The 13,931-nt window shown below is 52.0% G+C and overlaps 1 protein-coding gene across 1 annotated transcript in view; it reads right to left on the minus strand.

Annotated features, from left to right (window-relative positions):
- Myo7a (myosin VIIA) overlaps positions 1-13,426 on the minus strand; it is an 80,021-nt gene extending 66,595 nt beyond the window's left edge. The window contains exons 1-2 of the mRNA XM_070034949.1: positions 13,244-13,426; positions 11,624-11,687 (exon numbers count right to left, since the gene is read on the minus strand). Coding sequence (XP_069891050.1) covers positions 11,624-11,641 — 18 coding nt within the window. The 5' untranslated portion in view covers positions 11,642-11,687; positions 13,244-13,426. The remainder of the gene's footprint in view (positions 1-11,623; positions 11,688-13,243) is intronic.
- Between the last annotated feature and the right edge of the window lie 505 nt (positions 13,427-13,931).

The raw sequence follows: 13,931 nt of genomic DNA on the forward strand, positions 1-13,931 counted from the left end.
CCATCCTCACATCTGCTTGACACTCCAGGACTAAGCTGAACTTCCAGCTCCCAGCCCCCTCCCACCCAACCTCACAGCGGCAGCTCTCCCAGGCCCTCCCCACCCCAGCCAGGTTATATTTACTCCGCTCCTGCAGTAGTCAGGCTGTTCAGCCTCTGGGGATGCAGCAGGAACAGAGGGAGGGAGACTGTCCAGGGCCGGGAACAGTCCGGGCTGCAGCGGGCGGAGCTGAGGACACAGAGTTCTATAAGCCACCGGCGGGAGTTGCATTTTCTCTTAAGGCTGACAAGAAGCCACTGGGAAATGCAGGATGGGTTTGCGCCTTGGAAAAACTCCATAGTGGTTGCTGGGTGGAGGTACAAGTTACATCCTACAGGCTCTGCGGAGCTAGCTGCCTTCCCATCGCGAGCACCAGGCTGCCCAGGCCTGGACCCAGCTGAGCCTCCTACTTGTGACTCCTCAGAGCGGAGTGCAGAGTGGGCTTCCGTGAGAGAAGGGGTTGTGTGTGAACATGCAACTGGGTGAGAAAGGATATGGAGAAGAGGGCTGTGACGAGTGAACTTGCCTAGCACATGCACAGGTACAAGGCCCTGGGCTCCATCCCCAGCGCTGAGAAGGGAGATAGAAAGAGAAAGGGGCAGGGAGGAAGGGAAGCAGGAAAACATCCTCTTGGCCATGCTGTGAATAAGCTAAGTCTTGTACCAGAGCACTGCTATGTGGAACCCATAACGCCCCTTTATGTGCAAGTTAGATGGTTCCCTGAAGTTAACAATCTCATTGACCTTCACAGTGACTCATGTCAAAGGCTCTGTGGCATCTCCTTCAAGAAGTCAAGAAATATGCCCCAGGGTTGGTCACACGGCTGTTTTCACGATAGAGCAGGATAGAAGCCTAGATCTGAGAAACTCCAATTCCTGTGCTCATTCCTATCATTCCCTGGGCCCAAGCCTGAGCAAACCGGAAGCTGTGAGGCCCCCAAAGACCATCTGGGCTCTGGGCAGAGGAAGAGCAGAGTCTCCCAGTCACCTGGATCCCCTGGCCCAGCCCAGTGCTCATTGCATAGAAAATACTTGTTCCCATTGAAAGAACATACAAGAGCCAAAATGAAATACCTCATGAAAGCAGGAAACGGAAGTTTGGGGCAGGGGATGGGAGGGAATCAAGGAGGTACTCAGGGCTGCACAGCAAGCTGAACTGACTAAACTCTTACCCCAGGCTGGAGCCAGGAGAACAGAGATAATCATTAGGTCTCTCACTGATCAGAATTGTCAAAGACACTGAAGAAGCTTCAGGGGGAATTGAGGCCAGCCCACCTGTGTGTGTGTGGGGGGGGGGGGGGAGGGGAGGAGCATTCCTGTGGCTCTTGGAAAGGCTCTGTATCTGAAAGCAGCCAGAGTAGCCAGGAAGTGAGAGTGGGGCCTCATTGTACAGATGAGGAAACTGAGGTCCAAGGAGAAACAAATAGGAAGCTGGCAGTCACTCAGCCAATCCACAACTGAGGAGCCACTGGCAGCCACACAGCCCAACACAGAGTGTACCACAGCCTCTGGCAGGAAGGAAGGAGGAAGACCTGAGGGCAGGCGACAAGAAGGACCAAATTCCAGCTCTAACCCTTGCATGTTCTCCCATCCTTATGTCTAGTGCTCAGGCTGCTGTGACCGCATCGGACCCCTTCAGCCCCATGACAGTTTTGCATGCTACACTATAAGGCGAGCCCCCATAAGGACCTCATCTTGAACTAAAGGTCGCATTTGTGACATGGCACATGCCTCTCTGTGTGGCTGAGCAGCACGGGCTAAGTCCTCACATTCTGGTTGTCCAAGGAGTTGGCTGAAGGTCTCCCTGGCAAGGCTCCTAGCCACAGAGTGGTCATTTCCTAGATTGAATCTGTCTACATATTCTCAAAGGTACCTTAAAACTGCCTTCCAGGAAAGCTGGCACATAGCCACAGTGAACACATAAGTCAAAAAGACCTGGGTACTAGTCCTCATTCTGCTGCATGACTTCGGAAAACGTATTCAGTCTCTCTGGGCCTCCCTGAACACCAGCCTCAATGTGGGAGGAAGGGAAAAGCTGTTCATGCCGTCTGCCCTCTTCCTCCAAGTCTGGTGTGCCTGAGCCCCTTCTGACTCTCCCCTCCTGGGGGGGGGGGGTGCTGGGGCTCCATCTGTTTGTGGGATCACGGGGGCGGGGGGCAGTTTCAGGTCATCCTGACCCTTCACCTCACTTCATAAGCACTCTGGGCCATGGTTTTGTCACCCCTATTTCTCAGGTCGGGGAAGGTGAGCAATGTCTCTCCACAGCAGGAAAAGGTCTAGTTGTGAATCTGTGATGATAAAGGGGACGGGTCAGTCAGCAAACTGGCTGAAGAGCCTCTGTACATCTGGGGTCCCTTCCCTAAACCGGATGCCTGCCAGCCAGAGGTAGGAACTGTCTCAGACCTGACCCACCACAACCCGCCACCCTCAACCCCACACACAAAACCTCCTTGTCCAGGCCTGGGGAGCAGCCAGAAGAATCTGGAGACCCCAAGTTCATGCAGGGATCAGGGATCTCATACACACACACTCCCAGGACTGCATCCTTCCTTGCATTCCTAGCTCCTACAGCTTGCCCAGCCTTTTTATTGAAGGGGGGCGAGGGGAAGGCTGGTTCTGGGGGCTTCAACTCAGGGCCTGGATGCTGTCTCCGAGCCTTTTTGCTCAAGGTAAAGCACTCTACCATTTGTGCCACAGCTCCACTTTTGGCTTTTTGGTGGTTAACTGGACATAGGAGACTCATGGGCTCTCCTGATCCTGCTGGCTTTAAATCTAGATCTCCAGATCTCAGTCTCCTGAGTAGCTAGGATTACAGGCATGAGCTACGGTGGCCCAACCCACCTATAGGTGACCAACTCAGTGGCACTCAGCTTTTGGACTTCTGGACAGCGGGGAAACTGAGGCCCAGGTGGCAGGATCTCACCCCCACCCCGCCCCCCACCCCGGATCTCACCGGCATAACGGCGAAGGTCTTGAAAGCCTGATTCAGGCTGCGCAGTAGTGCCCACTTGCCAGACTGCTGGGCGTGGGCCTGGCCGGGGTCGGTGGGGCTCCTGGGGGACTCCATGACCAGAGGCTCTGGTGCCTGGCGTAGCCCACAGGCTCCCTCATTCACCTAATCCTGCGCGAGCTGGGCCCGGGAACCCTAAACCCAGCCATCTGCCACCAGGCGGGTGGCAACAGCGGCTTAGGTGACGCCCTGCAGGGCGGCAGGCAGGGAGGGGACACGGCAGACGGCCACACCCTCCCCTACCCGCAGCCAGAGCCCAGCCTGGGGGTGTCAGGGCACGGGGGGGGGGGGGGGGGGGGGGGGAAGGGTCGTCCCTGGAACTCCCCGATGGACTGCAATTTTGAAGGAAAGAAAAGTACACAAAAAAGAACACCATAAATACCAAGGGTTTTAGGATTAAAGACACAGAGAATCTGTCTGGCCACCTCTAAGGAAACAGCAGTAGATAATCTCTTTTTGGAGGGGGGGGGACACTTTTAGAGGAGAGGCCCTGAAGAGCCTGTGTGGTTCTTCTCAATCCAGCCCCCCTCCCCCCAGCTGAGCTGTGGACAAAGTCCCGCCCCTGAAAGAGCCATTGAGGTCTGGTGGGGGAGGGGCCCCTGGGTTCCCCCGACACAGCTCTGGTGATCCCAGCTCCTACCTCCCCACTCAACCTCACTGGCCAAGCAGGGGTCCTGCGGTCTGGTGCCTACACAGTTCCTACACAGTAGCCGCCAGAAATCATGGTCCTGTGGTGGGGGGGGAAGGGGGGGGCTGCCGCCACTCTAACTGCCTCTCCCTTCTTCTCTACCTCACCCCTTCTTGACTCCCCTTCTGGTACTCTGCACGGTCTACAGAAGCCCAGCTGTTCCCCCCCTCCCACCCCCCCATGAAGGGGGTGGGGGGCAGAAAGCAGACAGTGATGCCGTCCCCCCCCCACACACACACAGCTCCTTGACCCAGGCTTGGGGACCCAAGGCACAAAGCATTTCCCACCTCCTTTCTGTGCTCCCTTGGGGACCCAGCTCTCCAAAGAGATCCCGTTGCCCAGCAGGCCAAGGCTGCCCGCCCCTGTCCACCTACTCTTCTGGGTCCATTGGAGCACAAGGAAGCGCAGGAGGAGGACCTGAGGGCATCCTTCCACGTGACCATGAAAGCAGCTCTTTCTGGACACTGGCTCAGAGAGACTGGGACCTAAGCACTGAGGTCCCTGCAAATGAGACACATGCACCAGCTCCCCGCTGTGAGGCTGGACAGACCCGGATAGACGGCAGATACGGAGAGTCAACATGGTGTAGCCACCGACTGCTTGGACTCTGGAGCCACAAGGCTTAGGTTTAATCCTGGGTTGGCCACTCACAAGCTGAACTCCCTAGGAGAGTCCCATCTCCTCCCATCTCCTCCACAGCCTTTGTTTCCTTATCTATGGGTGATGGGATGATAGCACTGCCTAGGGTGCTCATGGGGTCAGCAGGTTAAGATGTGTAACACTAGCAGGGCTGGCGGCTCACGCCTGCAAATCCTAGCTACTCAGGAGGCTGAGATCTGAGGATCATTAGCATCCTCAGTTCAAACCCAGCCCAAGCAGAAAAGTCTGTGAGAATCTTATCTCTGAAAGGATCCTCACATCCATCCCAGGGGACCACGCAGAGGTAGGCAGACACAGGAGAAAGATTATTTCAAGGTTCATTAGAGGAACCATATACCCCCCCCCCCCAGAGCACATAGTGACCTCCACTATCTAGGTAGCAGCAGTGTCTGGGGGTCTGGGTGGTAGGAAGTGAGGTAGATGGGAGCTCAAGGATGGGTCTGGGTGGAGAGAGGGCGGGGCCAGCTGTTTGGCAGGAACTACAAGGCAGGGAGGAGCTCAGGTCTGGGCGGAGCTGAGGACAAAAGGAGGGCATAATGTTTACAATCTCCAATTAACCGCTCAAAAACCAGAAGTGGCACTAGGGCTCAACTGATAAGAGTACAAGCCTTGGGGCTGGGAAGATGGCTCAGTGGTAGAGCGCTTGCCTTGCATGCATGAGGCCCTGGGTTGGATTCCTCAGCACCACATAAGCAAAAAAGAAAAAAGCCGGAAGTGGTGCTGTGGCTCAAGGGGTAGAGCGCTGGCCTTGAGCTGAAGAGCTGAGGGACAGCGCCCAGGCCCAGAGATCAGGTCCCATGACCGACAAAAAAGAAAAGAAAGGAAAACAAACCCCAAAATTATGCAAGAGGAAGATAAGTTTAAAATTGGGACCTGAGGAAGTGGGGGGAGACCTATCAGCTAGGCCTGGGGTCTCACACCTGTAATCTAAGTTACTTGGGAGACTGAGATTAGGAGGTTCACAGTATCAGGCCAGCCAGGACAGAAAAGTTCATAATGCTGGGCATGGTGGTGCATGTCTGTCATTCCAGCTATCGGAAAGGATCATAGTTTAGGCTTGCTCTGGCAAAAAGCAAGACCCTATCAAAATGAACAGAGCACTCAGTATGCACCAAGTTGAAAATGAACTATGCAACTTATTGGCAGGAATGGGAGGGAGAAATTGAAGAGAGCAAGGGAAGGAGTGACATTGTCCAAAAAGAAATGTACTCAGGGGCTGGGAAGGTGGCTCAGTGGTAGAGCGCTTGCCTTGCATGCCTGAGGCCCTGGGTTTGATTCCTCAGCACCACATAAGCAAAAAAGAAAAAAGCCGGAAGTGGCGCGGTGGCTCAAGTGGTAGAGCGTTAGCCTTGAGCTGAAGAGCTGAGGGACAGTGCCCAGGCCCAGAGTTCAAGCCCCACTACTGGACCCAAAAAAATAAAAAAATAAGAAAATAAGAAATGTACTCAACACCTGACTTACAAAACAGTAACTCCTTTGTACAACACCTCAATCATAACAATAAAAAAAGAAAAAAAGTAAATACCACAAAAGGTGCTGGAGGCATGACTCAAGTAGTAAAATATCTGCCTAGCAAGTAGAGGCCCTGAGTTTGAACCCCAGTATTGTAAATTAATCAATTAAAGGAGAAGTCATGATATTCCCAAATAAATACCAGAGAGTTTGTCATTAGTTGGCTACTTTATGAGAAATGCTAGAAATTAAAGACCACTGAATGACAAAACCACCTGATTAAAAAAACTAGTTAAAGGACTTGAACAAAAAGATAAATGGGCAAGAGGTACATAAGAATACCTTTAACATCACTAACCTTAAGGGAAATGTAAATCAAAATTATAATGAAATGCCACTTTATTCTCATGATGATGGCATATATATACATATGCATATACACATACACAGAGAGAGAAAAGCAGCTAGGGATGCATGACTCACACTTGGAATTCTACTCAGGAGGCTGATTTCTGGAAAACTATTATTCTGAGTCAGCCTAGCCTGGCTCCAATGAGCCAGCAAAAACCATAGTGGTGGTATGGCTCAAGTGGTCGAGTTTCAGCCATGAGTGAGCAAGCAAGTCAAGCCAGTATGAAGCCTCTGAATTCAAACCCCATTACCAGCAAAAATCAAAAACAGAAAATAAGTCAGTATTGTGAAGGACATAAGGAATGGAACCCATGTGCACTGTTTGTAGGAATGAAACAGTATAACTACTGTGGGAAAATTAGCGCAACTCTTCAAAAACAACAACAACAAAAATGGAAGACAGAATTACTGCCTACTTCTGGGCTTGCATAGATTAGAAGGAATTCAAAGCAGGGCCTCAAAAAGATATTCATAGTCTACATTGACAGCACTGTTCACAAAATCTAAAACACAAAACAGTCAAGTATCCATCAAAGGGTGACTACACAAAATGCATATACAATATTCCATAGAATAGTATCCAACCTTGAAAAGGAAGTAAATTCTGTCAGATGCTAGCTCAGGGAGGAATCTTGAGGTGGTGGGTTAAGTGAAATAAGTCACCACAAAAAACACAAATGCTGTATGATTCATGTGAATACCTAGTGTTTCACAACGCAGACAAAGTAGAAGGAGGCTGGCTGTCAGGAAAAGGAATCAGGGTGCAAGAAGGCTTCATGTATATTGGCAGTGTCAGTTTCACGAGATTAACCATGGATGTGGTTTGTGGAGATGGTTTCACCCTATGAATGAATGCATTTAATACCACTCAAGTATGGGGCATAGCTCAAATGGCCCTGAATACCAACAAAAGAAAAAAAAAAGATCAAGATAGTAAATTTTGTTATTTGTGTTTTACAATGTTTTCTCTGTGCAGGAAGTGGAGGGGGGGGTATTAAACAGTAACTCAGAAGGTAACTGAAAAAAGTAATGGTATATGTAGAGATAAAAGTTGGTATTAGCCAGGTCGCTGGCAGACACCTGTAATCCCAGCACTCAGGAGGCTGAGGCAGGAAGATGGAGAATTTGAGTCCAGCCTAGGCTATAGAGCAAGCCTGTCTCATAAATAACAATTCTGCTGGCTACTGGTGGCTCATGCCTGTAATCCTAACTACTCAGGAGACTGTGATCTGAAGATCATGGTTCAAAACCAGGGAAGTCCATGAGATTCTTATCTCCAATTAATTACAGAAAAAGCCAGAGTGGTGCTGTGGCACAAGTGATAGAGTGCTAGCCTTGAACAACAGGAGCCCAGGGACAGCACCCAGGCCCTGGGTTCAAACCTGGGGACTGGCAAAAACAAAACAAAAAACCCGCAAAACAAAACCAGTAGCCAGTACTGTCATACTTTTGGTTTGTAACTCTTCTTTTTCTTCCTATGTGGCTTAAAAGACAAAGGCATAAAATAATAATGACAAGAAGTCTATGTTCACACATAATGTATAAAAATGTAATTTGTGATTTACACAGAAGCATTTTATTTTTTGCCAGTGGTGCTCTTCAGCTCAAGGCTAGTGCTCTACCACTTGAGCCACAGTGCCACTTCTGGCTTTTTCTGCTTATATGGTGTTGAGGAATCGAACCCAGGGCCTCATACATGGGAGGCAAGCACTCTACCACTGAGCCACCTTCCCAGCCCCCACAGAAGCATTTTCATATACTGCTGAACATAATTTAGTCTTAAACTATATTATGAAGGTATTAATTGCAAACCTAAGAATAACTATCAAGGAAACAAAATTTAAAATTTAATTTAAAAGTTTAAATTTTATAAAAAATGTAATTTATAATGAATTTTTAATAAAAAATTTAAATTAATGTTTTCTAATGTATAAAGGAGTCAGGTACTGGTTGGTTCACACCTGTAATCCTAGCTATTCAGGAGGCTGAGGTCTGAGAATCTCAGTTTGAAAGCAGCCTGGGAAGGAAAAATCTGTGAGACTTATACCACCAAAAAGCCAGAGGTGGAGCTTTGACTCTAGTGATAGAGTGCCAGCCTTCAGCAAAAAGCTCAGGGACAACACGCAGGCCCTGAGTTCTCAGGACTGGCATGTGTGTGTATACACAGAGATTGGCAGAATGGATAATAAAACATAACCCTAAGCTGGGTGCCGGTGGCTCATGCCTGTAATCCTAGCTACTCAGGAGGCCTGAGATCTGAGGATCGCGGTTCAAAGCCAGCTCGGGCAGGAAAGACCGTGAGCCTCTGATCTCCAATAAACCACTAGAAAACCGGAAGTGGCGCTGTGGCTCAAGAGGTAGAGCGCTTGCCTTGAGCTGAAGAGCTGAGGGACAGCGCCCAGGCCCAGAGTTCAAGCCCCAGGACCAATAAAAACAAAAACAAAAAACATAACCCAATCATATGCTGGCTGCAAAAAGATCCTCCTTCAATTCAAACTCACAATAGATTCAATGTGGAAGGACTTTATGCAAGTCGTTTTCTCTGAATGCTGCAACTGGAAAGAGTGCTGGAGCATCTACACTGGTATCAGATTGAGCAAACTTGAAGTCAAAAGTTACAAGACACAAAGAACAACATTATATTTTACTTGAAAGTGTCAATTCAATGGCTGACAACCCACACACTTATCTTCAGACTCCCTCTGCCTGAAAATCTGGGCCAAGTACACATGGTCCCTATCCTAGCCCACCTGCCAGATGATAGCACAAAAGCCCCCTTGAGAGCCACCAAGAAATAGGTCACATGTGCCACAGGGCTCTAGCTTCTTGTCCCCAGTCTGACCAGGCAGCCACCTCCCCCTGCCCCCCCTCCCCCCCCCCCCCCCCCCCGCCTCAGCCCTTCCCATTCTTGAGCTCCCTCCCATCCTCCTCTGCCGGCCAGGGTTGTTCTAGTTTTGTTCTGCAGTTTTCTTGCAGTACCATTAGTCTGGAAACTCCTCAGGGTAGGGAGTAGGCACTTTGTCTCTTCATCCTTGGTGACCTGCTTGGCCTGGAGCAGGCTCAGTGGGGCTTGCTAGATGGATTGGTAACTGACAGCATGGCTGGGGAGGTGGCTGCCCCCCATCCCTCAGCCTACTCCTGAGGCCAGAAATCCCATGAGTCTGCCCAGACTGCCACAGAGTCCCAAGGAAAGAGCTTCTGTTCTGCAAATGCCACTGGGCAGGCCCGTCGGACATCTCCTCTAAGCCCTATAGCATCCTCTCCCCAGGGCTCCTCTTCCTGTTGACCCTTCCTTATCAGAACTCCTATTGTGTCTAGACCCAGTACTTTTGGATTACCCTATTTGAGCCTCAGCTCTCTCCCTCCCCCAGATCCAGGTACAACCATCCCTTCCCCATGGCCTCATTGCTACAAAATGAGTTAATGCTTAGGGCACCGGGCAGGTGGGAAGACTACCACCCCCAAGGTACGGATCACAATCCTCAATGAAGCAAGGAGCTTTCTCCAGTGTGACCAAGTCTAGGTTCTCAGTCTGTAGCGGTAAAGGTGTCCCCTGAGCCTGCATGTTACTGCACCAGCTGCAGTCCCAGCAGCTGACCTGTTGGGCCCCATGCCAAGCACTGGCTAAGCATTTGCTACACATTGCCATTTCATCTTTAAATGTCCTTAGAGGCAGATGCTGTTATCAGCTCTTCTACAGATATGGAAAACGGATGCAGCAGGAACCCTGGAGGAAGGCCAGGGTTCAAGCCCTGCCCGCCCCCCATCCAAATGATGGACTCTCTCCTACCCCATCCCCCACCTCCCACACACACTCAGGAAGGCACAGGGAGAAGACAAGGCATGATGTGGAGGATCTCACGGGGTAGCAGCCAGGGAGAGGAGGCAGCCACCGGCAGGGGAGGGGAGTGGCAGAATGAGGGCACAAACAGCCCAGGGAGATAGCCCAGGTCTTGGTGTTCTAGCCTTACGCAGCCGTGCTGCAAGAGGGTGTGCCAGTGCCGAGGCTTGAACTCAGGGCATCACACCCTCCATTCACTTTTTTCACTCAAGGCTGGTGCTCTACCATTTGAGCCTCGCCTCTAGTTCTAGCTTTTTGCCCGAAGTTAATCGGAGGTAAGAGTCTCACAGACGTGTCTGCCTGGCGTGACTTGGAACTGTGATCCTCAGATCTCAGCCTCCTGAGTAGCTAGGATTCTACGTGTGAGCTATGACTGGTGCCTCATTGAAGAAGAGGAGCTTAAGGAAGACCAAGTAAAATGCCCCAGGTCCTCTCCCCAGTCATGCTGAGATGGGGCTGGAGCCCTGACCTGAATGTTTTGAAACCAAGCAAGTGGCAGAGCCAGCATGCAGACATTTACCTGAGGTGCCCACAGAGTGTGGGGGGGGCACGCTTTCAGATGTGGCAAGAGGGGAGGGGGACGTGGGGTAGCTAGTCATTCAGAGGCCATCCTTGGGGGCTTTGGAGGTGGTAGGGGTTGTACCTGTCTCCACATGCCCTGGTCCCAGCCCTGTAGTGAAGGTGACTCTTTCTCCTGTAGTCCCTGCTGTTTCTGATGGCCCCTGAACAGGCTCTCGGGTCCAGGGCTCTAGCAATATGCCCTCTCATCCCTGGACAGTAGACTATCCTGATCGCACCTGCAGCCTGACTCTTCTATACAAATACACACATATGTACAGGTCTCATATAACTGCCCCCCTCCACCAATACCCCATTGACCTCTGTTGCCCCATAATGACAGGATGCTGCTGGCTAAGCCCCCATGGCACCCAGGCCCACAAGTCCCAGGGCCTGGTGCCAGCCCCACCGGGCTCAGGGCCCACATTCCTGGCCCCTGCTCTGGAGCCCACAAGCTCATTAGAGTCTCAGGCTGGTCACGGGGAAGGGCTGAGGGTCAGAGACCATTGTCACCCCCAAGGAGGAGGGGGTGGGGTAGGCTGAAGGGCTCAGCTGAGGGCCAGCCACCTCTGCCTCTTCCCACAAAACCAGCTGAGGCTCCCCACTCACTCCAACACCCTCGGCCACACCCTCTCAGGCTCAGGGCCCTTTCCAACTCCTTCCCTAAGGACCTGTCTACATTTGGGCCTTTGCATATGCTGTTCCACTGCCGGGAACACCAGGGACTCAGGAGATGTGAGTGAAATCAATCACTTCTGCCCAAGGGGTGGAGGGGGACTCAGTGAGAGAAGGTGGGCCCAGGGAACAAACTCCCTGGTAGGCTTTCAAGCATTTTCCAGGAGGAAGGAGCATAGAAGGTGTCCCACATAGATGAAGGGGAACAGAGAGGGGCAGAAAAGCAGCCCAACCAGGTGTGTGCCGGCTCAGAGCATGTAAAGATGGGGTCCGCCACAGGGAGTGCTTACCTGCTGAACGATAACCATGGTTCTGCGTCAGAGACCCTCCTGCTGGCAGGTCACGTAGAGTTCTCTGGGGGAGAGACCACATCACGCTCTGAGAAGCCAGCCCTGGTAGCTTTGAATCTGGCAAGTTATCAGGACTCTTCCTCTGAGGAAACCCTCCCTGGCCTCTAGCCCTCTGGCCCCAGTCCAACCTGTGTGACCCGAGCCTCAGTCACTGTCACCAGCTCCATTGCCCACAGCAGCTGAGCCATCCAGAGTCACCATCCAGAGTCCCACAGCCTCCTAGGAAGCAGCAAGTCTAACCCCCACCCTGACCTTTGAAGCAGGGGCCCAGATCAGTGGAGGTACTTGCTAGATACTATACAATTTTGGGTGAAGAGGGGAGGGGAGGGAAGGGAAGGGAAAAACTGGAAGCAACAAGAAATGTACTCATTACCTGACTTATATAACTGTAACCCTTCTGTACATCATTTTTATAATAAAAAAGTGTTTAAAGGGGGCCCAGAGAGGGACCAAGACTTGCCCAAGATCACATAGTGGGGCAGGGAAAAACCCACCCCTGCATTCATGGACTACCCTCCACCAGTGGCTATGCCTGGCACAGCTCAGCCCAGCCCCTCCACCTGGAATTCTGCATAGCAAATCTTGCCAATGGTTTTCGGCTCCAGGCTGCCAAGAGTCTCTGTGTTACCCCTTATCCCAGCCCTAGCTATGCCTTATGCCATCTCACCTAAAGGCAGAGAGTTGAGCCAGGGCAGCAGAGCCCCCAACCTTGTCCAGCCCAGATCTAGGTCCACGAATGGACTCAGGAAGGATTGGGGATTCAGTGGGGCTGTCCAAGGCAATCCCAGCTACTCAGACCCGGGCATAAGCCCTTCCTCTCCCCCCCCCCCAGCCTCCAATCTGCCCCTCAGGACAAACATCAATTTCTTAGGATGGACATCAATTTTTCACAAGGGCCCATTCAGAGATGCTGGGACATTGGATCCTCTGCCTATGGCTTTGCCTGTCACCTGAGCCCTGACCTCTGGGCTCAGGGTCTCAGCAGGTGCACAGTCCTTCCAGAGCCCTGGACAGGCCTGGATGAATTCAACCAGGACCATGGTCCATGGGGCTGTGTCTAAAGAGGACACCTGGCCCACCATGCTAACCACCAAAGGCAGCATGTTCCAGGGAGCTGGGACATGTTTCCACAAAACTAGGGCTTCGGAGATGGCATGGGTAGAGAATTAAAGGCTCAAGCCTAGGAGAAATACATTTGAGATTTAAAAATAAGAACCACACCGTGTTCAAATCTATTTTTCAGACCCATACCTGATATGACCTTGTCCTTGGGGCTGGTGGGGCTCCATGGTCCCACAAGAGCAGAGATGGGAAGTGTGAGGCAGAGAGAGAGAGGCAGTCACTTACTCTGAGAGATAAGAGGCTGGAGGACCTTCCCTCTGCCGCCCCCAGCATGTCTGCCAGCCCAGCTCAAACAATTCCATGGACTCTACCCCCCCCCCACACCCATGCAGGCAAGCCCAGGAGTTAGTGGCTGTGCAGCCACACACTCAAGAGGAAGCCCAAGCACACACCTTCTCCAGAAATCCCAATACCCATGACAGGGCTAGCGCACCCTACCTGAGTCCCAGCTGCACACTTGTGAGCCACCCCCAGGCCTGGGGCAGCCGCCACCTGTCTGGAGGACTCAGGAAACTGGGGTCCCAAGTCCAACCTAGCAAGCAGCCTAGTTGCCCCTCCTGTGTCTGGCTCTGGGTCTGGGTCTTTCGGCTTCTTGCTGTCTCTCTCTTGTTCTCTTCTGGATTCTTCTCTGTCTTACTGCCCAGGGCGGCTGTCCAGCCAGGACTGCCACCCTCCCCTGGGCTCTCCAGAGCTTTCTCCCAGGAGGCGGAGCCCAAGGGGGCCTCCAAGGCCTGGGTGTGGTGACATCAGCGTGGAGGGCGGGCTGGGCTGGGGCTAATGTCCAGAGGCTGCCCAGGGCCCTGTGCGGAGCTCTGGCCAGTCAGTGGCAGGGGCAAGGCACTGGTGTCTCTCTGACAAGGCTGTGAGAGGTAGAATCAGGCCACCCATTCCTAGCAGGGGGCCTGGGCCCACACAGATATGGAAAATAAGACCCGGATTGGTCTCAGGTGCTTCTCATTATTCACTATATCACTACTTGTAGCTTTAGCACCCAGGCAGGACGTGTCTGACCCAGGTGTGATCATTGCTTACTGGCATCTCCCCCTACCTGCCCTCCTTTCTTCCAACCCCCATCCTACAGGACATGGCTGGTTGAGACCCCAGAGGATTTGGTCAGGCAGATACA

Source organism: Dipodomys merriami, unplaced genomic scaffold (genome assembly GCF_024711535.1).
Source record: "Dipodomys merriami isolate MVZ:Mamm:240054 unplaced genomic scaffold, mDipMer1.0.p SCAF_25, whole genome shotgun sequence".
Classification (NCBI taxonomy): Eukaryota; Metazoa; Chordata; class Mammalia; order Rodentia; family Heteromyidae; genus Dipodomys; species Dipodomys merriami.